Source organism: Eschrichtius robustus, chromosome 12 (assembly GCF_028021215.1).
Source record: "Eschrichtius robustus isolate mEscRob2 chromosome 12, mEscRob2.pri, whole genome shotgun sequence".
Taxonomy (NCBI): Eukaryota; Metazoa; Chordata; class Mammalia; order Artiodactyla; family Eschrichtiidae; genus Eschrichtius; species Eschrichtius robustus.
In genome coordinates this window covers 34,468,392-34,492,496 of record NC_090835.1, presented here as the reverse complement: position 1 = coordinate 34,492,496, position 24,105 = coordinate 34,468,392, and the positions used below count along the sequence as shown (strand labels likewise).

General features: G+C 42.2%; 1 protein-coding gene across 1 annotated transcript in view; it reads left to right on the top strand.

Annotated features, from left to right (window-relative positions):
* The window catches only part of CACNA2D3 (calcium voltage-gated channel auxiliary subunit alpha2delta 3), a 789,028-nt gene that overhangs the window by 519,127 nt on the left and 245,796 nt on the right, over positions 1-24,105 (top strand). The window contains exon 13 of the mRNA XM_068557675.1: positions 4,476-4,609. Within this exon, the coding sequence (XP_068413776.1) occupies positions 4,476-4,609 (134 nt within the window). The remainder of the gene's footprint in view (positions 1-4,475; positions 4,610-24,105) is intronic.

The following is a 24,105-nucleotide window of genomic DNA, read 5'->3' as shown; positions in this document are numbered from 1 at the left end:
GGAGGGAAAGTGGCCAGTTCAAAGGATGCAGAGCGAGAAGGAGGGAAGCATCTATGGTTACAGCCAAAGAGTCCAGCCCTCAGCGACTTCCTGTTATCCATCAAAAGGTACATTTGTTAACTAAAACTTACATGAAAAACATTTAAAAACAAAAAGAGACTCTTTCAGAAAAGTTTTACAGTTTAACGGGTTGGGGTTAGACGATCTGATTTGCATGATTTGCATTAAGCTTTGCAGTGTACATTATTAATATTATCTTTGTAATTCTAGATTTTCTTACCTTTTATACATCTGCATTTCTGGTCTATATATTGAAATATAAGTTAGAACTGTGGTATGGGTTTTGAGTAGACCTTTGGTGCTAACTACTGTGCATTTGCCAGGAACCTCATAGGGCAACCACATATTTCCCCACCCCAGCCTCAAACTTTCCCAGCCACAGAGATTCAAACAGCCCATTAGGGGTGTCCTTACAGAGGAGGACCATGGTCTGAGCAGCCGCCATGCTGTCCTTTGCCATTACAGGAAGAGGCAGTGTCTTCAGTGGTTAAGAGCAAAGGTTTCGGAATCAAATGAATCTGTATTCGAATTGATCCAAGACAAATTACTAAACTCTGTTGTTTCTGTTTCCTCCCTATACAACGAGCACACACACATGTAGAGCTGTTGTGTTACCCAAGTGTAGAGCGACAGTGTGAATCACAGTAAGACTTTGGTGAATGTCCTTGCTTCAGTAATGGCTCTCACAGAGCCATGTGCTGGTTCTGGGAATATCACTCTGGACAAGACAGGCACCAGCTTTTTGTAACATTTCATGGAGCCAATATTCCATTGACAGAGAACAAAGTAAACATGTAAATCAGAATTCAGCATTGATGAATCTTCAGAAGAAAGTGAAAGCAAGGTGAAGCAAGAGGAAATGAGTTCAGACAGCTAACCCCTGAATGATCCAAAGGAACCATCCGTAGAAAACTGGATAAATGGTGTGCCAGGCAGAGGGTATAGTAGGTGCAAGCTCCTGGGGAGGGTCAGGTGGATGAGCTTGGTGGGAGGATGGAAGGGGATGAGTTCATCCAGGGAGGCAGGGGCCTAGTGAGGGAGAGTCTTAGAGGTCAGGTAAGGAATTTGGATTTTATTCTAACCCTAAATAGAAGCTGTTTTAGGATTTTAGGCAGGGAGATGATGGTCTGCTTTATACTTTAGATGGTCTGCTTTATACTTTCCTTTGACTGCTGTCAGGAGTCTAGTTAACAAGGAGGGGGATTTGTGGGGCAAGGGTGGTTGTTGCTGTACCCTGGGGGAGAGACAGTGGAGTCTGGAGTAGGGTGGGAGCAGTGGAAATGCGGGATTGGACTTGAGACATATTTTAGAGATAGGGCCAGAAGAACATGCTGGTGGATTAGCTATGGGGTGGGGTGAGGAAATGATGGCTATCAAGGATAATTCTTAAGTGTTTGGCCTAGTTTGGCAGTGGCGTCATTTGCTGAGATGGGAAAGACCCAGTGTGGGAGGAATAGGTTTGGCCAGGGAAATCAGGAGTTGGCTTTGGACGAGTTCAGTCTGAGAATCCTGTTAGTCATCCTTATGGAGGTGTCAGGTATACTGTTGGCTATGGGTCTGTAGCCAGCTTTTTGTAACTTTTCAGAACTTTGATTATGATAAGCAAGGCCAAGTGAGGATGATCCCTCAGCTCCATCCCCTTCCAAATGTGTGATTGTTTTTCCTTCCCACTCCCCTTGAATGCTGAGAATCTATCTCTCCCATCTCCCTCCTTCTATTTATTCCCTCCCTTCTCTTGGCCCTATTTTGGAAAAGCCAAATCAGGGATTTTTACTGTTGGCTTTGAGGATTAGAATGAAAACACAGACAACCAAGAAAAACTCCCAAGAGAGGCTGTGTTTACTGCACATTTGGTACAGGAACCCACAGTACGAATAGTGCTATACTGTGAATTGCTCACCCAGGTATCCTCACGGTTCAGGACCATGGAGTTCTCTCCTCCTCTTATCAACGTGGCAACACCTCTCTTGGTGTGTCCTCTGTGTCATGTTTGTCTCTCTAAGACCCTTCATGCAGAGCCAAAGGTTTACCTACTAGAGAAGAGCTGAAATGTTTTCTTTCTTATTCAAACACTGATTGCAGTCGTGGTTTGTGGAGGGATTATAACTATGATGCTTGCTGTCATCCAGCAATCTTCTTTAAAACTTGTCTTTCCCACTATGCCTCTAAGAGGGGCCACCTGGAAGCCTTGCGTGAGCAGTGACCCAGATGGACATCCCTAACTGTAGTGCCTGGCCTCTGAGGGAGTGCCAAGGTACACATGGGCCCTGCTCCAGAGCCCTGAGCTAGAGCAGGGTCTCACAGGCCTTTGGGGCTCAGTTTCTACTGGGATGGGCGAGGCTCTGGCCCTGGCCAGGAGGGTGGAGTGGACAGGAGTGACAGTGCATGTTAATTAGCACTGTGCAGAGCTGTCACCGGGAAGCCAGAAGCCACATGGTCCCAACCTGGTTTGGGGTTGGTATACCAAATTCAAACCAGCTGGCTTTTGTTTGGAAATGCCCTGGGAGGGTCCTGGTCCTTTCTGGACAACAAAAGGGCTGGCGTTTCCTTACCCTGAGCCCTGTATTAAACACTAAGAGGTTCTATAAACACTACAGCAAGTGCTGTGACAGATCTGGCTTCAGAGGCACACATATCCTCTCTCATTTGTTGGCAAGTAGGGGCTGGCATAAACTTAGTTATAAAGGTCCTTATTTAGAGGCATGGGGAGGAAACATGAATCTGTGTCCATCCAGTGTCCCCCTGCTTAAAATGCTTCCATGACTACTTGCCTGTAGGATAAAGTCTAAACTCCTTCCCAAGATCTTATGTGATAGTCTCTCTGCTAATTCCTCTGATCTTATAGCACCCTACTTCTACTCACTCTCCCCCAGCTTTTCACTCCAGCCATTCTGAGTTTTTTTCAGTTCCTAGAATGGGTCTAATTCTGACCTTGGGCCTTTACTTACATTCCTTGCTTTGCCGGACATAGTCTTTAACCCCCCTTCCTCTAGCTAACTGGTCCTCATCCTTCAGGGTTCAGCTGTACTGACCCTTCTTCAGGGTAGCCAAGTGATTGGCTGTCCATGCTGTGTGTTTCTCTATAATGTTGACTGTGCTATTTTGTAGTTGTCAGCTTACTCAGACCTCCCAGGCCTCCAGGAAGCAGGGGTCATGCTCATCTAGTTAACTCCTGCTGCTCCAGTGGTAGGCACCAAGAAAGCCTTCCATAAATGTTTGAATGAAGGGCCCCCTCCTGGGGATCCAGACCTGTGCTCAGTTCAGCCCTTCTCTTCTAACATCTCCTAACTCCCAGCAAAGCCAACAGGACCCCAAGCTGAAGAGGAGCATAGCAGTTCCTGAACTCGAGATCAAAATGGCCTCTCCACCCACAAGATGATAGCATGTTTAGAACTTTTTATGTTACTGAGAAACCACGTCTACCCAGCATATTCAAAAGGCAGGTCTGGTAACTACATGAGGGTTTGAGCTGGAGTTTCAGCCTTAAACACACAAAGAGCAAAATTCTGTAGAAGCAAAAGGCATAGATTAAGATACTCAAGCCTCATTTCACCTTCTGTATTTGCCACTTGATACCGGTGAGAACACGGCCGAAACACATACGCTCGGTCTGCCTCAGTCATCTTATCTGTAAAGTGGGCAAGTTATCCCCACTTCATCATGTTGTCAGGAATAAATGAGGCAAATCTTATCGGGTGTTTAGCAAATTTTGTGCCCCTTATTAAGCACTCGAAAATTAATTATAGGGGGGAGGGATAAATTGGGAGATTGGGATTGACATATACACACAACTATATATAAAATAGCACAGGGAACTCTACTCAGTACTCTGTAATGACCCATATGGGAAAAGAATCTAAAAAAGAGTGGATATATGTATATGTATAACTGATTGACTTTGCTGTACACCTGAAACTAGCACAACCTTGTAAATCAACTATACGCCAATAAAAATTTTTAAAAAAAGAAAAAATTATTATAACTATTATAGTTATAAAAATAGGACAGCCTTTAAATTTTGTGCTTTTTAGTTTTCCCATTGGAAATAAATACACTAAAATGAAAAAAAAGGGGGGGGGGTTACAAAATGGCATGTAGAGAGGACTCCCATATCTACCAGAGAAAGTCTATGTGTATATGTATAGAAAACATCTGGAGAGAGATTCTGCAAAGGATTAACAGGGACTTCTTCTGGGAGGTGGGTTTGTGGTTGATCTTCATTTTATTCTTTTTGCTTGACTCTGTTTTCTAACATGAACACATTGCTCATTAAGTGGGTGATGGTAGAGAGGAGACAATGTTTAAAAAGGAAAAGGGAAGAAAGAAATTAGCTAGAGGCTAAGAAGGCATAGCGTAGGTCTGCTCGCCAGTTGTAGTTGTTCCTGTCTTTACTAAACGTGGTTCTCCCTTGGCAGGATTTTTCACCCAGATCTCCACCTTGGCTGATGTGCAGGAAAATGTCATGGAATACCTCCACGTACTCAGCCGGCCCAAAGTCATCGACCAGGAGCACGACGTGGTGTGGACTGAAGCGTACATCGACAGCACTGTGAGTCCCCGGAGCCCCAGGGGAGAGCCTGAGGGTTCCTCCTACCATGGGAGAGTTTCCCTGGGTTTATTCCAGAAGATGGTGGTTGTAGCATTCCTTCTCAGTAACGAGGTTCACTGACATCTTCCATATTTGTATGGTTTGCGTTGGTCTCTTAGCAAGCAAGGTTAGTGACAACTCCTAATATCAGAGAATGTAACAGGTTCTTCTGGAAGGTGTCTGGTCAGCACAGAAAACTCACTTTTGGTTTCTGTCTTCTCTACCTTTTTTTCCTTCTCACAAGTGTACAAGTTCTGTCAGTGTGGCAATGATGACAGGTGTGTAAGATTTGGTCCTTGCCATCATCGGAGAGGCCCAGTCCTGGGGGTGAATCTTGGGTCTCAGCTTGGGAAGGTGGGACCACCTTCAGTTCTGACAGTGAACTGGAGCCACCATAGAGGCCACAGCTGCCTTTTCTTCCCTTGAACAAGTGAGAAAATGCTTCAGTGGTGGTTATATAGGCACTGATTGTTGTTGCAACTCTGGCCATGGGCTCATTCTAAAGCCAAATTCCAAGGAAAAAAGATTCTGGTGCCGAATTACCTTAAAAGGAGGAGTGTTGCCAATCATCAAATAATGGCTCAATGGCCAGGTTTCTTGTGTAGTTGCTGGGTGATTTTTCATAGTGATAATGAATCTGATGGGAGTGGCATTTTTCATTTATTGATTGTAAATGTTCCCAGAGGGCCCCTCTCCTATCATTTGTGTCGGGATTAACATCACATTAATCGCTGTAACCCAGACCAGCCATCCTCCAGAGTGATCTCAATGGCTGCCATGGGCCGGCTTTTCTCTCCACGAGCTCTCTCATTCCTGCTGCTCTTCTGGCAGCTGCAGGCAGATACAGGGCAGGAGCAGCATGTGGGAACCCATCTTGGGGGCCAGCAAAACAGCCTGCACCCCCCACACACAGCCTTAAAGTACACAGTGGGACCATGGAAATACAAACTTGTCAGGAAGGGGTAGCCCGTCCCCAGGCGAAATCACCCTGAGTGGAGATGGGTGTTAAGCTGAAGAACCATCTCTGGTTGCCAGGGAGACCTTGGGCTTTTATCACGTTCAGAGTCTGACCCAGTTTGGTTTAGAATCATGGAAGTGAAATAACTAAGCCACCCCATTTGTGTCGGCACCATACTAACAGTAATAACAGAGCAACAACAGTGATGGTTTCATCTCTTCCTCATATGTGTGGTTGAGTAAGGCCGGGGAAGAGGAGAGGAGGAGGGCAGCCAGCCAGCAACAGACTGATCCAGACACCCAGTGGCTCTGTGTACAAACCCTGAACAGCCAGTTGGGCCTGTCACCTTATTTGTTTCATCAATGTAAAAAATATAAAACAGAGTCTCTATGGGACTAGCACCTGGATAAACAGACAGATCAGTAGAGTAGAAGGTCCAAAAAAAAGGACCCACATACGTATGGAAATTTAGTTTGTGATAAAGGTGGCATCTCAAATCAGTAAGGCTAGGATGGGCTTTGTAATAAATGCTTTTGGGAAAACTAGATAGCTATTTAGGAGAAGATAAAATTAGTTATTTTCTTCACATCACACCGGAGAAAAATATCCAAGGGGATCAGAGAGCTAAACTGTAAAAAATGAAACCACATAAGCACTAGAACAAAATCTAGTGAATTCCTCTATAACCTGAGTCCAGAGAATGGCTTTCTAACAATGACTCCAAAATCCAGATGCAATATAAATGAAAATAGGTTTGACTACTTAAAATATAAACAAAACAAAACCCAACTTTTATAAGTAAAAAAATCAAGCACAGTCAAAAAGAAGCAAAATCAAAAAGCAAATGGTAAAATAGGAGAAAATATGCAGCATATAGCACACATAAAGAACTAATAATCCTAATATATAAAGAACTTTCAAAAATTAAGGGGGAAACCCCAAAATTCCTATAGAAAAAGATGAGCAAAAGACATGAGCAGACAATTCACACAAAAATAATAAAAATGGTTTTTAAACATATGGAATATGTACAACTTCACACATTGTAAGAAAAATGCAAATTAAAGTATGGTCTGAGATACCATTTCTCTCATCTATTAGAGTGGCAGAAATGAAAAGCTTAACTTTGTTGGTGAGGCTGTGGGAAAGGGACGCTTGTACATGCTTGTGGGAAGACAGAATTGGGGTATAGGAAGGGGAAATGTGCATTTACCCTTTGACCCAGAAATTCTACTTCTCGGAATTAACCCTGAAGATAAACCTCCAACAATCCAAAAATACACATGCATAAGTTTGTTCACTGCAGAATTGCTTGTCATTTCAAAATATTGAAAGTTACCTAAATCCCCAACCATAAGAGATCAATTGGATAAACTGTGGTACATGGATGTAATGGAGTCTTAATGTTAAAAACAAACAAACAAACAAAAAGCCTGGCATATTTTGTGCCAGACAGTAACGAAGCACTCAAAACCACGAGGTCACATCAAGAGGCCCAAGAATCAACGTGAAGGGGCTCTCACTGGTCAACTCTGGGATTATTTGAGCCTCAAAATTAAATAGAAGAGTAATGGACTATAACTTGAATAAAACAAATCAATGTGTTCTAAATAAGTAAACAAATCTCAAACAGATGGACTAAATTAAGATGATGAAATGGATGGGAGGGAGTGCGGTGTGCAGTGGGCAATGGGATGCTGCCTGGTGGGTGTGGAGGGAGGGAGTCCTGAGACGGAAAATCACCAGTGGGCAACGATTTTAGTAAAGATTGATTAGGGTGAAGGTCATCCATGGATGCTAAATCTAGGGGGGAATTTTGATGATGAGCAGGATATTTTCATGGTCTCAAAGTGCTTCCCTAGAGATTTTTGACTAGTTAGGAGGAAAAAATAAAAAAGAATAGTATCTATCCAGTGGGAGACCCAGCAGCAACAAATATAATAATATAATTGATTTAATACTTAAGTGAATAGCTTGTAATGACCTAAGAGTATAGTACTTTCCCTCTTTATTAATTATACATTAATTCATACAGTTCTGGGTCTGGACAAGATCAAGATAAAAGTTGGTGAACAGAAGCTGAGTTAGGATTTTTGCACATGAGAGTCCAGGGTTGTGTTTAATCCAGCCTGACCTAGAATCAAGACAGACAGAATTTTCCTTTCAGGGTCCATCCTCCCTGACTATTACTACCAGTCTGATTAAATATTCTGTTTCCTGCCTGGCTGTTCTATTCAATTTGCTCTCCTGGTGAAGCCCAAATAAATGAATTAATGTTAACAGCATTAATTATGTTTAATCTAATAAGATTTCATGTATTAATTGACAAAACGGCGAACACCAGAATTCTGAAATTCATGGGCTTCTCATCTGAATACAAGTTGTGCTGCACAGTCATTATCTCTTAGGTGCAGAGCAAAAAATCATTAACAATGGAATTTGTTCTATTTTGTAAGCAAATGACTTACGTTTTCCAGTTGGGTCCTAATCATCTTGGGAATGCTACCCAACTTGGTATGCAGAGTAGAACATGCATCAGACTGTAGAAGCATCAGCATCCCTGATCAATCCCTCCAGGGGAGTTTGCACAGACCACAGTGACACGTAGAAGGGAAGCAAAGAAATCTTTTAGAAACAGCAGGAATGTGACCATTTAAAATAATGAGAATTCATTACCAAGCTCCCCTGCCCCTCCCCTCTGCTGGTAATACAATTCAGTACGAAATTTGTAGGAACTTTCAAACCAATTTAGTTGCATTTGCAAATTGGACGTGTATCCCTCCTCCTCACCCCCCACTAAGTCCAACGCAGAGAAAATGCTTTGCATGTGATAAATTGCACATTTGTTTTGGTTTCCCATCTCAGAATGGCACCTAGGACATTTAGGAGTCGTTTGGGTGATTGCTTTAGGCTACAACATCTTACTGCCTAGAAGCAATTACTCAGGGGGTTGAAGCCATCATAAGGAAGTTGTTGGGGCTTGGAAGCTGAATTCACAGTATTTTCCCCAAGACACCACTGCATATCAAAGAAGTTCAAATCGTCAAAACAAAAAGACACTCTTAAAGAGAAACATAAACCATCCTGCTGGGTTGTGGAACAGAGAATGCCATCTGCATTACATGGCATAGAGGAAACTGATTATGTTGGGACCTCTGTTTCATAGCAGATGGGTTCATTAAATTTAATAGCCTCCAGAGCCTTTAGAAACCGTGTTAAGAACATGCGGAGCATGCTGTGACACTTCACTTCTGGCCCTGCAGTCATTATAACTCTGGCATAGACCATAAATATTCCAGTACTTTATTTCCATTGAAACAGATTACTATTAATAATTATTTTTTTACCAGGAGATGGTGATGTTAAAAATTGGTGCATTCTTGATTTCAGGTGCTATTTCTATTCATCCAAATATTTTCCTCTTCCATTTGATTCTAGATTTCAGTATTAAATAGGATTTTTTTTTTTAGCACCACTTTTTTTTCTACTTTGAGTTGGTGTTACAAAACTATGAATCAAAGGTATAAAATTATTTTCTTTAGGAAAGATGAGCTGTTCTAACACCCTGTATCGATGACTGTCAACTAGTAGAAAAGTTTAGGGCTGAAAATGAAAAAAATTTTTTTAGATTTCAAGTGGTTCTTTTTTTAGATTTTTAGATTTATTGTTGTTTCTGCTATTATGGTATAGTAATTTTCAACTATCTATAATAAAAGGGCAGCTTCTCGAAATAGATAAGCCCTTAAAAAATAAATAAAATCACTAAGCCTGAATAATAATTTAGCATGATAGATTGTTCAGCAGTCTTTGTTTACAAGTGACAGTACCCAACTCAAAGTAGCAAAGGTCAGAAAGGGAATTTGTTGACCTGCAAGCAAGATATCTGTGTAGTTCTCTCTTGAGGCATGACTAGATTTAGGGATCAATCCCATTTGTTTTGACTTGTTCCTTGATTCTTATATGCTTATTCCCAGCAGACTGTCTCTACTGAGTAGCAAAGATGGTCTCTACCATCCACTAACTTTCATTATCTTTATAGCCCTTTATAGCCCTTTCCCTTCCAGCATCTATGTCAAGTCTATGATAGGCTGTTTGAGTCACAACCCCATACTGAGAGGTGAGATGGAGCTGCTAACTAATGGTCTGAATCTCACAAAGTGGGGAAGAAACCAGTCCCAAAGGGAACTGATACTGGAAGGACTGAGAAGTAACAGCGTCCTGCATACAACTTGTTTGTAGAAGCCAAAACTAATCCATGCCCAAGATCGTGTTTCCCATCGGTATGGTATTCATTATGGTACCATGCTTTTAGGCACTGGAGCTTTTTATCTAGTCAAATGTTTCCATGGATGGTTGAAGAAACAAACATACAGAAGCAGAGTACTCTTGTAGACATTGGGGGATGGAGGCATGGAACCCTGGTTGCTTGGCCATCTCCTGAATGCCTAGGGAAGCTCAGAAGCACTTTTTTGCTCCTCCCTGACCCTGCAGAGCCTAAGTAGTATACCGAGTTATTGTTGAGTCAATGTCTGAGAATGGCAAAATGGGATTCTCTGCTGTGGATTATGTACTGTGCCTTTACAACAAGATACTGGGTTGGGTTCGGTTAGGAAAGATTGGGAGGTTGTGTCTGTGGTTGTATTAGAAAACCAAATTGTCTGTGCTTTTTTTCCTCAAATGCCTGCTGTATTTTTCATATTTTCTGGAGACCAGTTCTCCTGTCAATCCTCATTCATGGGTGAAACATGGTCTCCTCCAAGTCCTACTTTACATATGTCCCAGTTCAAACCCAACAGAGAACAACTCAGTGTTTGTGTATCTGAGTTCATTTCTGAGCAAAGTACATAACTTTCTAGTCCATGGTTCCTCTGAGGTCAGATGTCTACCCGTTATCCAATCAGCCAGGGCTGGGGAAAGGACATGTGACAGAAACAGGTCAGCCAAGGCTGTGAATAGCAGATTCTGTAGGAACGAGGTGTGGGTAGGAGGAAATGACTGGAGTCTCAAGGAGTTGGCATTTCTAGATTTCTGTCTTTCCATCTAAGGCTTCTGTAAGTTGCATCCCCAGCTGGGCTCTAATACTAACTCTTGGGAGCATGTCTTCTTTCCTCTTTTATTCCTAGGCTCATGGCTTCCTTTTAGCCCAATATGCCCAAACAAGTGCCCCCCAGTCCTCTCCTTGCCTCCCACATCTTTGACCCTGCCCTTCCTCCACCCACCATCCTGCTATGTGGGTGGTAGGAAGCCCTCTCCCTTGTGCCTTCTGAGAGCTAAGGGAGGTGGGAGGTATTTTGGCCACCACAACCAAATCGGTACTGCTTTTTTCCCCCTTCATGACCCAGATATTTAGGCAACTTCGATTCTCAGAGCTGATTCTCATGCTTTGACATGGTTTAAACTAAAATGAACACATTCCTCTTATTACCAGCATGAAGAACAATTAAAATAATCCCAGAGAATCAGCCTGTGGTTTGATACCAGCTGCCAGTTTCTCCTGCTGTGCACAGGATTTTCCCCCTGTAAAAGATTTAATTCTTTCACTCTTAAAACTTAAGGTTTGTTGTGCCAAATATAAATGTATTGTCTATGAGGCCATGCCTCAAAGATACTGTAGATAAGGGTATCTCAACGGACTTGGGCTCTTAAACTGCTGCTATTGAACAGTGGCAGACAACCACTCTTTTGCTTCCTCTTGCCATTAAAAATTATTCCTTCATGGCCTTTCACACCTGCTTGTGAATGATATGGCAACTGGGGGCTCCTTCAATCTTATTCTGCTGATGATATGCACTCCCGTTAGATGTCCAGACCAAGCATGAGGCTCTGTGCCAGTTCCTAAGGGGAAATTCTCTCTTATTCTGAACAAAGAAAGGAAAAGCAAAGGCAACAGTTTATTCAGGCAAAAGGAACACGTTTTCAAATCAATTCCTAATATGTTTAATCAAAAAATCTGGAACATCACCATCTTTGCTGGTGGATGGAAACAACTGTGAAGCACTCTTATAATTGATATCTCTTCTGAAGTGATCAAATTAAAGGTGGCCTGAGATGAAGCAAAGCTGAGTACTCATCCCACAGTCCCTTTCTCTCCCACGGTTAAGGAGCACATGTTTCCATGGGAAGGATCCTTCCTTTGAGAAGGACAGGATTCAAATGCCCTGCTTGTTCATCAGTTGACCTCTCGTGGTGTTCCAATGGGAGAGATCAGTGGGCAGGACTGTCCTCACACCTTACCCACTACTAAAATACAAAGGAACATTTAAAAAAGGTTTTGGCACTGTCAGAATTATATTTGGCTGTGGGTATATAATGAGTATTCAGGAAGTCCTTAAAAATAATCCCTTATACTTGTTTTGCATTTCCTGGCTTTCAATGTGCTTTCCTGTATGTTGCCTCCAAGTGTCTCATCAACAGAGCCCCACCATCGCCGACCTCTCTCCCTCCCTCTCAAAACATCAGCCATGCTCGTAGCCTTTTTGTTGCTTGAACACCCCCAAACTTTCTCCCTCCTCTGGGCTTTTGAACAATCTTCTTCTGAACTGGAAAGACTGCCCTCCCATTCTGCTCCTTTACTGGGGGGAGAATTATTCCCGTTCACTATCTCTCAGCTAAAATGTCACCCTTCACATGCCTATTGACTTTCTATTTCAGATCCTTATTTCCTTCATAGAAAGTATGATCATTTATAATTATTATAATTATTTCAATTAAGTACTTAGATATTTTTTCCCTCTTTAAAAATCTTTTTTTTTTTTTTTTTTTTTTGGTTTGTCCCAATGACAATGTAAGGAACGGGGGCAAAGTCTGTCTTGTATCCCTACAATCTAGCACTCTGCCTGGCACACAGTACCACACACTCAGTATTAGTTCAGGGAAGCTAAGTGGTTTGTTTTTAGTCATATCACCAATCTCTTTTTACTACTCACTGGAGTTTGTTTCTTCCATTCTGCACTACATGTCTCCTTAAAAAGTACAATGAGACGCCAAGAATTAGGGAAGAAATAATAAAGAATATTGACTGCAAAGTAAATGGTGGTACCAAGATAGAGTTTAAAATATTGTTCCCGAAATGCAACTGTAATATTTGTCTTTCCTTTTGAATACCTAGCTGAATGATGAAGTTTAAGTCTCAAGCAACTGGTTTTTCTGAATGCCAACTTCAACTACTCAGTGGCAGTCACTGATTTCAGACGGAAGAACAGGGAACTTCCGGGAGTGAACCAGATTTCTGCAGTGCTCCCTTTTTATGCATGTTGTTAAAAGCGATATGTTGGGGAAAGGGCTGATTGCTTGAGGCATATTGTTTATACTACATTACTTAGGTCTGATGGAAAAGTTCCTAACGGTGGTTTTCTTGCTAAAGATATGGTTTATGGATGAAGAGTGGAATGTGATTTTTTTGGTAGGGCATCATCATAATTTAGGTGGACTCCAAGGAAACTTGATATTGGGAGAGGTTGGGAAAAATATTCACGTCCATGGAAATTCTTTAGCATTAGCACTCAATTCTCCATCAAAATATAAATGCTGTCTGCTTTAAGTTACTGTCCTGATTCAGGCCAAGTTAATTACTCTGGCCCAGACTGGAAAGGAAAATTCCCAGAAAGTCTGATATGATAGAATGGTAGTGTGTTTTCTGAAGATGCTGAGAAATGCTTAATGAATTAGTGTTTCAATATAACTTTTGCAACAGGATACTAAGGGAATGAGAGGGAAAAAAAAATCATAGATTCTTGGCAGCTGTTCACCATCATAGCACTTGACAATCTGCTTCTTATTTAGTTTTCTGTTATGTGAAAGCATGGAATTCTCAAGTTAAGAAATATTGATCACTGCATGACAATACGTATGTAAAAAACGGTATTGTGTTGAAAAAGCTCTCCTTTTAAAGTGAGATTACTGACTCTATTTTGTTATTAAAATGTGTGGGTCATTTTACTTCGAAAATAGTGTTGTTTTGTTAAACATAAGTTATTTAAAGGTTAAAATAATCTTAATTTTAACTATTAATATTATTAAGAACAGATTTTTCAACCAAGTATAACTGAATGCAAACAAGAACAAACTTGGAGAAGAAAATTGGTGGCTGGGAATGCAGAAATGTGTTGAGGGTTATATCTTGGCCACAATATATAGGTTCACAGCGGCCCTTTGCTATATTGGCAGAACCATACATTTTTGAAGGTCTGTTGATTTCCCCAGACTTCATGGAATCTAGACCAAGTTTGTCAATTCCCCATTTTTCTTGCCATGATAAGCCAACCTAGGGGCTGTATTAGGAGCACTCAGAGTGTATGGACTTTATGGCCCTTGTTGGGGAGGGATACATTTTCCTTCTTTAGGTTCTTCTGGCTGGTCTAAGAATTAAATTGACATGAGACAGATTAACAGGAGAAAATCAAACAAAAGTTTAATAACAGGGATACATGGGAGAGGAAAACTGAATAACTTACCAAAATGGCCGAAATCCTCACCTTAAATATCATCTTCAGCTAAAGACAAAAGAGGATGTTGGGAGTAGTGGTTTGGGATTTCAAAGGGGAGGAAAGCAAGTGACATGGAGATGGAAAAACAAACAAATGTTAAATGTTAGCTGGGCCACGCAGAGACAATGGGACACAGAATAGACTCTGATCTCTTAAGAGTTTCCCTTACCACACCTAGTCCATATCTTTGCAAGTATCTCCAGTGATAGCTCTCTTCTGGGAACAGGTCCTCTATCTAAATTCTTTTAGGCAGTTAGGGCGAAAGTCAGAGTTTCTTTCTGAGTCATTTGGGACTTGAGGTTTTTCAGCTCAAAATAATCCACATGCCAAAGAGACATTTTAGCATGGCAAGTTTTGCTCCCCTACACCCTCTTATGCAGCTGTATTGCTCCTTCTCTGTAGTTGTCAGCAAATAGGATCATCTACTCTGACCATATTTGTTCTAGGGATACCTGTGGAACCAGATGTTTGCTTACCTAGTTCATTGACTAGACACCTCCTAAGCTGAGGGTCAGTCCCTATACTGGGCACTAGGGTGTCATAGCTTTCATTTTTAGGAAATACGGTTTAAGTCCCTTCAGTGAACAATCCAAGCCAATTAGGTAATTTAAAATTATTAGATTATTTTTGGTAGGGATTGGCAGCCTCCAACATTTAGGGGCAAGGGCTATCCATCCTTTCACTCATAATCTACCAGGCTATGGTGAACACAAGTCTCAGACAAATTCTGCCATCCATGGGAACATTTATTGGAAGCATGCACAAAAGCCAACCAACTTCTGAAAGTTCAAGCCCCAGCTCTCTATCCTTTTAGGTGGTCTGATGGCATCTTGCATCAGAACAAATGCATTATTTGCAGGAGTCAGTTTAACATTCTATTTGGAGTCAGGTGACCAAGAAGCAGGAGTCAGCAATTGGAGGCGAGACTGTTTAACAATCAGGCCTGGGGCACTATTCCTAAAGACAGAGGCCGCTGAGCTCCCAAAGCCTTTATGTGGGTTCATGCAGAGGAAGGTGGGGCCTCTGCAGTCTATGGAACCAATCCACAAAGAATGGATACCTCCAGTTTACCAACGAAAATCATTTCTAATGCCCATTATGGTAATTGACAAAACCTCTGGTGTTAGTCAGAGATAAATAACTGTAGCATATGTTGCCTTCTGCTTACATACTAGCTGGAATATGTATTCCTGATTAGGGCAGTTGACTACCTCTGAGATATAGATTGCAATGAGCATACACATCTATATCACACCATCTATGCTGAAGTATTCTACAGTAAATTATACACCACATAACAATTGTATATTATATACAATCAGGGTTTCTTCTTTGTGAAATGGGAATAATAACGGTGCTGATCTCACAGAGTGAAGATTAAAAATGATAAGACTGCTTAGTACCATGTCAGGCACATAGCAAGTATTCCATAAATGCTCATCATTATTATCTAGAAATTCCAAATAACATTATTTATTGTTCCATACACAGAGTCTTATGGAATGAACTCTGCCTTAGTTTTGTTTTAGACTTGCCAAATTCTGACATTCTCCAAAAGAAAGGGGGAGACAGTTGGTCATGCATTTATTTCCTTTCCCAGCAGAAGGGCATCCTCGAGTTGCCTTTGCTCTTTGCAGCCACATGCCTACTCTGAGTGGTGTGTCCAGCTTGTCCTGCCTGGAAGCTCCATTCCATGCTTGGGAATGAGAGAGAAAAAAAAAAACGTGGTCTACATGCCATTGCCCCTCATTGTCTCAGAAGTCTTTATGACTGTGTCATTTAGAAACAACTAGAGTAAGAAGTAATTACAGTGCCAGAATCTCATGCTATGGCCGGCAGGTATGAATCAAGAAGCTTAGGAGGAAAAGCTGAGCTGAGAAAACTAATGGTGATCTTCAGAAGCATCCTTCCCAACAGTGCAGTTAGCTAGGCCTCCTTTGAGCAGCACAGTAAAAATAACCGGAATGCTAGAGCCATCGGTTTAGGGCAGTTAAAATGCACCCCAGACCCTGTACTAAGTGCTTTTGCATCCCTGTCAGGTGGGCCTTATCTCCATTCTCCAGATGAGGAAGCCTAGGCTTAGGGAGATTGAGGAATGTGCCCAAGGAGATGGGATAATTAGTGGAACAAATACGATTCAACCCTAGGTTGCCTGCTTGGGTGTGAGGCCTGTTCTCTCCCATGGGGCATGGGAGGGCGTCTCACATTTATGTATGTGCTGTCATGAGGAGCTAGCCCCACTGGCTACATTACAGATGCCAAAGTCTTTAAAATGCCTAATGTGAGCTTAGAAATGTCCTTCCCATTCCCACAAGCCTGAGTTACATTGCTTCTACTGAATTTTGAAAAACTCACGGAACTGCTTTGGGATATGAAGACAGGGAGCCTGACTTATCCTGAATTAGGTTCCGCATAGCATTGGCAACCCAAGATAGGAAACTTTAAGTTTTGTAACATGCATCTCTCACATGGAGAGTTCTCTGTGCTGTATTAAATGACAGAAGGAGAACTCAGCTCATCACACTTGTAAAAGAAACCGCAGCATTCCTGGGTTTAAATCTGGAGTCATAACAATTCTATCTGATGGGCTTTTAAATATCCTGGAATTTGCATTTTGAATGTGTTATACATCACAAAAGGATTTTGATGGTGTTATCACAGCAAAGGCTGTAATCACATCCTGTAATTTATATAATGCCAACTGCTGTCACTATGTCAAAAATCATGATATGCTATTCCTGATCTGTATAGCTTCTCTCCTGAAGGAAATTGAGGGTCCTGAATCAGACTCCTTAGAGGCGTTACTAATGACTTTGAATGGAAAGTCTGGCCACCTTGATGGGTAGTCAGGCAAGCCAAGCAGTGAGTTAATAAGTAGATCAAAACTTCAGATACAAAATTGAACTAGACAGGGTGTCCTGAAGGCAGGCCATAACAGGGTGTTTGAACCTTGGGATTTAGGAAGCTGAGCAATCTAGGAGACCCTGCGTTGCCCAGAGCAACAGGATCTGTGGTTCACGCTGGAGGCCTTCCAGGAGGCTGTCTAATTAACCTTGGGGCTAAGAGTTCGTCTCTCTCAGACCTTGCCTCTGGCCTGAATCTTTGCTCACAGACTGCTTTGGATGGGCCAGGAGGCGAAGCAGTGACCTCATCAGGCATTTCTTTTCAGAACTCTGCCTTTTCTAACCCCCTCAAATCAACTTTAAGTTCTTTTTCTTTTTTAAGACAAGATGACCACATTTAACCTCTTCCCTCCATGCCCAATCACTGCCAAATGTTCCCCTCCAAATCAAAACTCCTCAGGAAGGATTTGGGACCATTAGGAAATGAAAGAGAGGCCCCAGGGCAGAGCCTGGGATGAAAGAGTGCGGAACAAAATTGTTCTGTATAAGAAAATAGGACAAATGAAAAAGCAGACGTGCTTCCTGAGAGAAGAGGGAGGACAGCAGCCTTAGCAAGAGGGTAGGGGCCTGACCTCAGAAGTGCAAAGGAATTTAAGGTCTTTTCAAGGGCAGGGATAACTCTTATTTAATTTTATGTTATTTTCTCTGATGCAGTGTAACGTCCCGTGTTTTACCAAAAGTCCATTACATTTTCTCAGGCCTCAGAGAAATTTTGAAGGGAAACTGTGGGAATTTTTCAGTTTTCTACATCCGTTTACTCCCGGGAAGGGAATGAGGGGTTGTGCACGTAGGATGGTGAGGTAGTCCACAAATAGAACGAATCCAGCAGGAGCAGGAGCTCAGAACAAGGGTGGCTGGAATCCAGAAGCACTATCTTCCCCTAGGACTCCAGCAGCACCAAGCAGCTTCCCTCAATATGAGATGGGTCTGGGTCAGGTGTATCTAAGTCCCACTGTTAGAATATCTTGGCTGAAATGTATGTTTCTACCAGAAGTTCAGTAGGTTACAAAATGTAGAGAAAGGGTCAGGAGATATTACTTTAAGTTTTCTATCTCCTACCATGTTATATAACATCTGCTCCTCAGTTTCTCCAACTGAGAAATGGGGAGATTGTTCGAGATCAGGACATCTCAAAATCTGACATCCAGCCATGAGTGAATTTCAAGCAGTCTGAGGTCCCTCCCATCAAAACCTGTCCACAAACATGTATAATTTCTCCATCATTTCCCCACAGTGTTAAGAACCACTGGGCTAGATCTCTAAGACTTATTAGTCTAGCTATATAGGCCTGTTTTTGTCTTGTTTTGTTGTAAATTGTTTCACGTTATCTACTTAAATGGCAAGTAAAACACATTAATCATTTGCTGTAGGGATGTGCAGAAGCCAGCAAGCCCAAATGCAGATCCTGCATTGCATGTCTTATTATACAACGATGTCATTGACAGGAGATAGGCCCACTGAAGACAGCCCTGGTTGATACCAAAGGACAGTGGCCCAGAATATCCAGTGAACCCTGTGATTCCTTATTCTTGGCAAGTGAGGCAAACACCTATGTCACTGGGTTTGAGATACAAGTCCTTTTGATTCCGCTCCCAAAGTATATCTCAAATCTTCTCCCTTCTCGCCATTTGTAATGTGCCATCCACCCTCTACCCTGACTAGACCATGGCTGTAGACTCCTAATTGGTCTTCTGGTTTCACTATTATACCTCTGGGTTTCTCCCTGTCTTTCTTTCAGTTCCTTGGAGGTGAGCACCCAGCCAGCATCTGCCATTGGGGCCCTCACTTGTTTCCTGGCTGACTCTTATTTAATCTTTGGGTCTTAAATTACAAACCCCTTCCATGACTTCCCAAATAGAAAGAGGCCACCTGCTACTCTCTCACAGAATCGGTTCTTGTGCTAGGTAGCACTTAGCCAGCTTATTGTTGCATATTGCTTGGGCTAATTTTAAGATTATGTCTCTCTGGCTTACTCTAACTTATACATGGTAGTGACTTTTTTTTTTTTTTTTTTTTGCCATTGTATTCACCATATCCAACACAGTACCACACAAATAGTACGATGGGTAAATTAATGGTATATAGGAGAGAAAACTTATTCCTCTGCCCTCTTAAGTTTAATGATACAGGCCCTGCAAATTAAACTGACAAAAAATGAACTAACAGGAAAAAAGGTTTGCTATGCGTGCATATGGAGGTCTTCATAGAAAAGAAGTAAAGAATCAAAGAGGCAGTTAGATCTGGGGATGGGAGAATGGGATGGGATTTGTATATACCATTTTAACAGAGAGAGGTAAATTTGTGGAGAAGTGACAAGACAAAGGAAAATGTGTTTGGGCTTCTAGGGATGGTAAAGTATGGGAGGGTAAATATACAGGGGAAAACTAATGGAATGGAAGGGTTACTTTAGTAAGGATTACTTTGCAGACTCAGTCTCATGCAGTCTCTGAGGTGATAAGAGCATTTACCATGATTAAGAGTTGTTTTCCTATTCCTGGTATGGGAGAGGGAATGGAGGGGGGACACGTCCACAAAAGGAAATTTATACCCTGCCTTTAGACAGAAAGAGGGAGGGTACAGAGTTTTTCCTGCATCTCATCTGCCGTTTCTCAATTGCCTTCAGCTCAAGATAATCCATATGCCAAAGTGTCATATTCCAGGGTGGTATACTCTGATCCCCTTGATAAAATAGGTAAAATAGTCTCCACTTGAAGGAACGTGATTTGATTCTTGTCGTAGTTGAATCTATTTGCCTAACACTTATTCATTCTTAAAGTCTCTTTTTAAGTACTGCCTCCTCTGGGGACTCGTTCCTGCTCTGAGTTCATGGCCCAGTTATACAGTATGGTTATCTTTAGTTTATTCCTATGTCTCCCCAATTTGTAGCATCCCAGCACAGAGTAATAATTAAATCTCTTATGTCTACCACTCTTCCATGGCCTAAGGGCTGATGCTTAATAGATATTTAGTAGGTAAATAAAAAGCAAAGAACTACATTATTTGTTCTGATAGGTTTAAAAGTAAAAAAATTGTAATGATTTTATCACTTAATTATAACCCAGTGGATAAACAGTTTGCAATTTCACATCCATCTGATCTATGCATGGTTAAAAAAAAGCACAACTGATTGATTTTACATACGGGATATTGAAACTGGGGACAATGTGGTGATACCTCAATGAGCCTGCATATTCCTTATCTTTGCATGTGGCCTGCATACCCAATACTCATGAATGTTCATTGTGTGATTGAGTTCATAAATATATGACTTAAACTTGCTTTTATGATATAGATTTTCAAATTTTCTAATATGGAGCTGTGGAAGCCATTGTTATTTGAAAGGACTCTACGGGTTTTATTCCTTGCCTGCTTATTCAGGAAGGTCCCATCTCCACTCCAGTACTCAGTGTCTAAGTATGGGGGAACATCTGTCGGGGGGCCCAGTTACCTCACTGCCCTCAAGACTCCTGATGTCTCTGTAGTGACTGCCTTACTCTTAGTATCCACTGGGGAGTCAGGTGTGTCTCCAAAAAAAAAAGCACTTGAAATTCCTCCAATGAGAAGGAATGGGAAACCTGGGGTTACTGAGGAACTGACCTTTGTCCTTCTCAACACTGTGCTGTCAGTAACCACTCCGAAGAATTTCTGAGACTCTTGACAACTGAATGGAAATTGGGGAAAAAATCACTGAATTTTGAGTTTGAAGACTGAGGGTTAAGTTTTTGCTCTGCTCTTCATTGGCCATGTGCCCTTATGTAAATCACTTCCCTTTTCTGAGCCTCAGTTTCCTATAACCATGTATGGTGACTGATATTAACCAGATTTATTGTGGTGATCATTTCACAATGTATACAAATATCAAATCATTATGTTGTACACCTGGAACTAATATAATGTTATGTGTCAGTTATTCCTCAGGAAAAACAACAACAAAGCACAGATTGCTGGGACCTATCACCAGAATTTCTGATTCAGTAGATGTGAGGTGGGGCTCAGAATTTGCATTTCTAACACATCTAATATTTCTCACAGGTGATGCTGGTAGTGCTGGTCTGGGGACCACATTTTGAAAACCACTGTTAGATTAAAAAGACCTATGAAGTGCCATGAAAAATGACCCATGCTGATATATTGTGATGTTTTAGTATATCAGGGATAACAGAGAAAGTCCTAAAAGTAGGGGTGGGGGAAAGTGAATTCAAAATGTTGGGAATCAAAATAGCATGAGACTTCCCAACTCCAAAATCAGAATCAGGCATTCTTTCTCAGGAAGCCACTGGAGGATGTTCTTCATCCAAACAAGGAAGTAAACCGAGGAAGAGGAAGACACTGGGTCCTTCCCTGTCCATTTTACAGAGATTCTAGCCCTTCGGCCTGGCATGCCTTGGTGACTCCCAGCCAGTGTCTTCCAATGGGAAAAGTGTGAGGACCCTGCCTGGGTGCAGGGAGGCCTGGAGGCAAGTAGCATGAGTGCTCAGCATGGGCCAGGCACACAGTAGGCACTGGAGGGTAAAAGTCCTCCTGCATCACTCCCAGAATGAAGCTAGCCTCCACGAGGTCTGGGGAGAAGACACCAGAATCTGCTTCACTGGAAAGCCTCTAGGTTGCCAGCCTGGGTCAGGGGCATCCTGCTGCCCCACCCCCATCGCACCACATGAGATACTTGTTTTAAAAAATAACAACATCTGTCCTCTCTTCAGTAGAATATAATATTTTAAAATAAAACCAGTGACCTATTTGATGGTTAAGAGACTTGCCTTGTGCCTGAACCCCCTTGGGTTGCTCTCTACGTAAGCATTGAGTGGTGTGATGGAATTCCTTTATGATAACCAAGTGGAGATTTCTGACACTGTAAAGTTATCATCATACGCTTGATTCTGAATAAAGTTTGTGAGTATACCTAAGGCCTGAGTTCTCCTGGATCTGGGTGCACTGCCGTATTCAGGAAATAGGCTGGGAAAATCCATGTGGCTATGACCAAAATCAAACTGTTTTGCCAAGCAAGCTTTCTCCCCTCTTAATTGAGAAACCTATGGTTATTTGGATGAAAATTTAATCTGTGCCTCTGATTCATTTACTCATTGCTCATTAACTTGCTATTTAGTTCTAGCTACATGAGCTGTTAGAGCTTTCTCTAAAGCTCCTCTAAACCAAAAGTGGGCTATGGCCACCTTCAGTGAGGCCAATTTGAGTCAGGACTAAAGTGAGCCCTAGCTGGGGCTTGAGGGTTCCATTAGGCTGAGAAAGTGAAGGCACAAAGACTGTGTCAGGCACCATGGCCTATTGCTCTGCATTTTGAGATCCACCCCCTTTGTTCTCCCAAAGAATTGCAAAATGGAGTTTTTGGAGAAAGAATCGAACTTCTTGTATGCAGTTGGCCCTCATCTTTGAACTCTGCATCCATGGATTCAACCAACCTCGAATTGAAAATATTGGAAAAAATTTTTTTCCAGAAAGTTTCAAAAAGCAAAACTTGAATTTACTGTGCCAGCACCTCTTTATATAGCATTTAGATTTGTCTGAAGTATTATCAGCAATCTAGAGATGTTTCACAGTGTAGGGAAGGATGTATGTAGGTTATACACAAATACTATGCCATTTTACATGAGGGACTTGAGCATCCTCGGAGTTTGTTATTGGGGGTCCAGGGGCTGGAACCAATTCCCCGCAGATACTGAGGGATGACTGTAATGAGGAATGTCTTCTTTTTCTTTCCTAATAAACTGCATATGTCACTTATGGAGGTGGCAGGGGTTTGCCATGCTGGTTGAAGACACAGTGGTGGAGTGAGGGGCTGCTTCAAATCCTCTCTGCCACTTAGCAGATGTGTCATCTGGGACTGTTTACTTAACCCTTTTGTGCCTCCAGTTTTATCATATGTAACAGAAGGATAATTATAGACTCTACCCCATTGCGATGTTGTAGGGATAACTGATACAGTGTCCTCTCCAGGGGCCTGCCTACTCCCCTCTCATGGGTGGTTTTGTGGCAGCTGAGGCAGGGTTGTCCACTGCTACTGCAAGCCAACACTTTTAACATCCATGTGCTGTTGATCATCCACGCCAGGAGGTGCAACCATAAATGTTCTCAGGAGCCAGGCTGGTGAACTAAGTGCGTGGAGAACTCTGGGTAGAAGAAAATGGTGGTTGGGATGGGGGGAGTGTGGTGAACTAGAGCATGCACGCACCACCTAAATGTATTCATTTCAAAACTTTGAAAACAGCCAATGGTCAAATGAAGCTCTACGGGCATAATCTGCTAGGAGCTGGGAATTCCTTATGCCTGACTATGTCATTCACAACTTTTGCTTTGCCCCCCTTCACCTCCTGCCTTCCAGAATCTGCTTCTATCTTCCTCAAATTATTGAAGATAATTATTGAAGGCACCTCCCTTCCTGTACACAAGACCACTGGCAGCGAGCATGGTGGCAGAACACAGCTCAGTCTTTGCACTTAGAGCTCACCCTTCATGTCCCTCAGTGCTCACACCTCTGGCGCCTGTTCTTGCCTGCCACTGTGCTCCCTTTGCCACGTTGAGGTGGCACTGCTCTGTGTGTCCTGTGGTCCTGTGGCAGCAGCCTATTGTCTAGAAGGACCTTCTCTTACTTGGCTTGCTCAGGGGTGTCTCTGTTGCTAGGCAGTGGCAGACAAGGTGAAAGGAACTGTGGAATCTCAGATTGTCTGACCTGAAAACCCCCACTCAGTGCTCAGAATCCTGGCTTCTATGGTGTCTCCCACTGTGCACCGTTAACCAGCCACTGCCTCTGGGCGCTTGAAGATTTTACTGTCTAGTCTTTATCCTTGTATTTTTATTTCACTTGCTCTTATGGATAGTCTATGAAGTTAATTCCTCTGAGCTCTGCTCACTCAGCAGAATGCCTGCACAGGATAGATGCTTAGGAAACATGTTCTGATCAATTGATTCTGTCTTCCCTTCATTATCAAGAATTTGCTACTGTTCACATGCACATGGCATTATTTGGGGCATGACCCAAAGCTGTTCACACCCATTTCTTGGTCTCACTCAGTGTTCAGTAGGAATATAAAGAATTAGCAGAGGGCGTAGGAACCACCCTAGACCATGGGCAGGGCAGCGTGAGGGCAGGCATTG